General features: G+C 26.8%; 1 protein-coding gene across 1 annotated transcript; it reads right to left on the reverse strand.

Moving 5' to 3' along the window:
* Positions 1-1,100: 1,100 nt before the first annotated feature.
* On the reverse strand, positions 1,101-2,033 carry LOC136086900 (uncharacterized). Its single transcript, XM_065809399.1, has one exon. It carries the CDS (start codon positions 2,031-2,033, stop codon positions 1,101-1,103), a length of 933 nt encoding a protein of 310 aa, XP_065665471.1.
* Between the last annotated feature and the right edge of the window lie 573 nt (positions 2,034-2,606).

Genomic DNA, 2,606 nt, shown 5'->3' on the forward strand with positions numbered 1-2,606 from the left:
TTTCCATTACATCATAAACTCCACAAAATTTTCAACAGAAACACAATAAAAATTAGTTACAGCTGCATGCCACATATTCGATCAATTATTAATTCACACCGCTCAGATTTGAAAACCACCTTAAATCATTTAATGCAATTATGTATAGGAATGATACAGAACTTTCCAAGGAAATCTGGAAACATAAAGACGCAGGTAACATGCTTATAATTAAGTGGAACATAATTAAAAGATGCCAATCTTATAATCCATCTACAAAAAAGTGTAACCTTTGCATCAGTGAAAAATATTTCATTATGACTTTTGATAGTCGTTTACTACTTAACAAAAAAAGTGAATTGGTTTCTGCTTGTAGGCATAGGAAAAAATTTTTACTTTCTAACTTTGATTCCGGCGATTAGCAAACATCGGATCACGTGTACTTGACGAAAGATGCCGTTGCAACGCTAAACTTGTATTTTTTATAAAGGTTTTTATTTTTTATTTTATATTTGAATTATATGGCTGATGATTGCCGAATGGCATGAAACTTCAAGTTCCATTATAAAGTTGTATTTTTTCATTTAAAATGTTTTAATATATATAAATATATATATACATATAAATATATGTATATATATATATATATATATATATATATATATATATATATATATATATATATATATATATATATATATATATATATATATATATATTATATATATATATATATATATATTTATATATATATATAAGTCATTTTCTTGTTATACGTTAAAATATGGGTAGAATTCAATAAATAGGGCTGCGCATAAACTTTTTTTTAAATATATATATATTTTTTAATAATATATAACTATTTCGATATTTCGCTGATCTATCGTGATCAGCGTCATCAGGTATAATAAATAAAATAGTTACAAAGAAATCGTTATAGTAAAAACAAACCGTTAAAAAGATAACACTAAAAAGCCAAAATATAATACAAAAAAATTACCTCAAATAACTGACGTCAGCAGATTGTATTAAAAAATGGCCTAACTAAAACCCCAGGTTTTAGTTGTCACGTTATTACCGTCATCCCAATTGAGAACCACATTGCCATTTCTCAACTCCTGTCAAACCCTAGCTTTGCTTATTTCGAGTGACTCTCTGATTTTCCGAGTTCGATATTCTGGGGCTACAGATAATGTTTTGGGGTGCAACCAATCAAACTTACCATGGCAAGATTTGGAATGTTCAGTTGCACCCGAACTGGACCATTTTTCTTTTAAGCTGTTTTTCTGGTGTTCAATACATCTCGATATCACCTTCTTTTTAGTTTCACCAATGTATTTCGAACCGCATGAACATTTTAGCTGGTATACGCCAGGTTTTGTGTTTAGTGGTAGTTTAGTTTTATTGTTGCAAAAAATATTTTTTAAATTGGGAGTTGATGTGAAAATAACCTTTATGTTTTGTTTTTGAAATTCTTTACGAAGTTTTGGACCAACAATTGGTATCCAAGGTAGTTTTATAAAGGGTTGGGTATCCAATGGTTGACATGTGGTGTTTTTTGAACCGTTTTTTAAATAGTCTATAGTAATATTATTTAGAATGTTCTTGTCGAGGCCATTTTCAACAAATATGTCTATTAGAAAATCAATTTCTTTTTTAAGGTGTTTTTGAGAGCAAATTCTTTTTGCACGACATAAAAATCCTTTGAAAACGCCAATAATAATGTTAGGATTAATGTTCGAGTTAGGTTTAAGTTGAACATTTGTAATAGCTTCTTTTCGATGTATTTGAAATTCATAAGCTCCAGAGCCTGTGTTTGTAATATTAATATCTAGGAAATTGAGTTGTTTTAGGTCGTTTTCAAGTTCCACTGGGTATTTTATGGCAGGATGTTGTTCATTAAGGATGTTCAGGAACATTTGTTGTTGTTTTATTAAAGCGAAGCAAGCGTGACAATCATCTACACATCTCTTGTAAGTTTTTGGTTCGGATGTATAAACAATTGCTATGTTAAGGGCCTTTCTTTCTATATTTTGTAAAAACCCTTCCGCCATAACAACAATTAAAGATAAACCTATAGGACCTGAATTAGGTATTACTCGGATATTGTTTTCACAAAAAAATAGCATATACTTAATAAAAGTTCAATTAATTGGTGAATGTCTGCAAGAGTAAGTTTAGTTCGAGTTTTTAAGTCATCAATGTCAGCATTCAATATATCAATAATAACCGGAATTGCTTCGTCAATGGGTATGGATGGATATAAATTGACTATATCAAATGAAACTTGAACTTCGTTAGGATCTATTATCCATTGCTTAGCTTCATTTACAAAACTATTAGAATTCATAAGTCTACTTTTATTTAAATATAAATATATATGTATATATATATATATATATATATATATCTATATATATATATATATATATATATATATATATATATATATATATATATATATATATATATATATATATATATATATATATATATATATATATATATATATATATATATATATATATATATATATATATATATATATATATATATATATATATATATCAAAGTGTTTTATTGAAGAACATCAATACAAGAAGTGAAATACAACAAGTGTTTCATTA

This window comes from Hydra vulgaris, chromosome 11 (assembly GCF_038396675.1).
Source record: "Hydra vulgaris chromosome 11, alternate assembly HydraT2T_AEP".
NCBI classification, from domain to species: domain Eukaryota; kingdom Metazoa; phylum Cnidaria; class Hydrozoa; order Anthoathecata; family Hydridae; genus Hydra; species Hydra vulgaris.

Coding starts and splice junctions, on each gene's coding strand:
- LOC136086900 (XM_065809399.1), bottom strand. CDS start 2,033: ATGGCGGAAGGGTTTTTACAAAATATAGAAAGAAAGGCCCTTAACATA.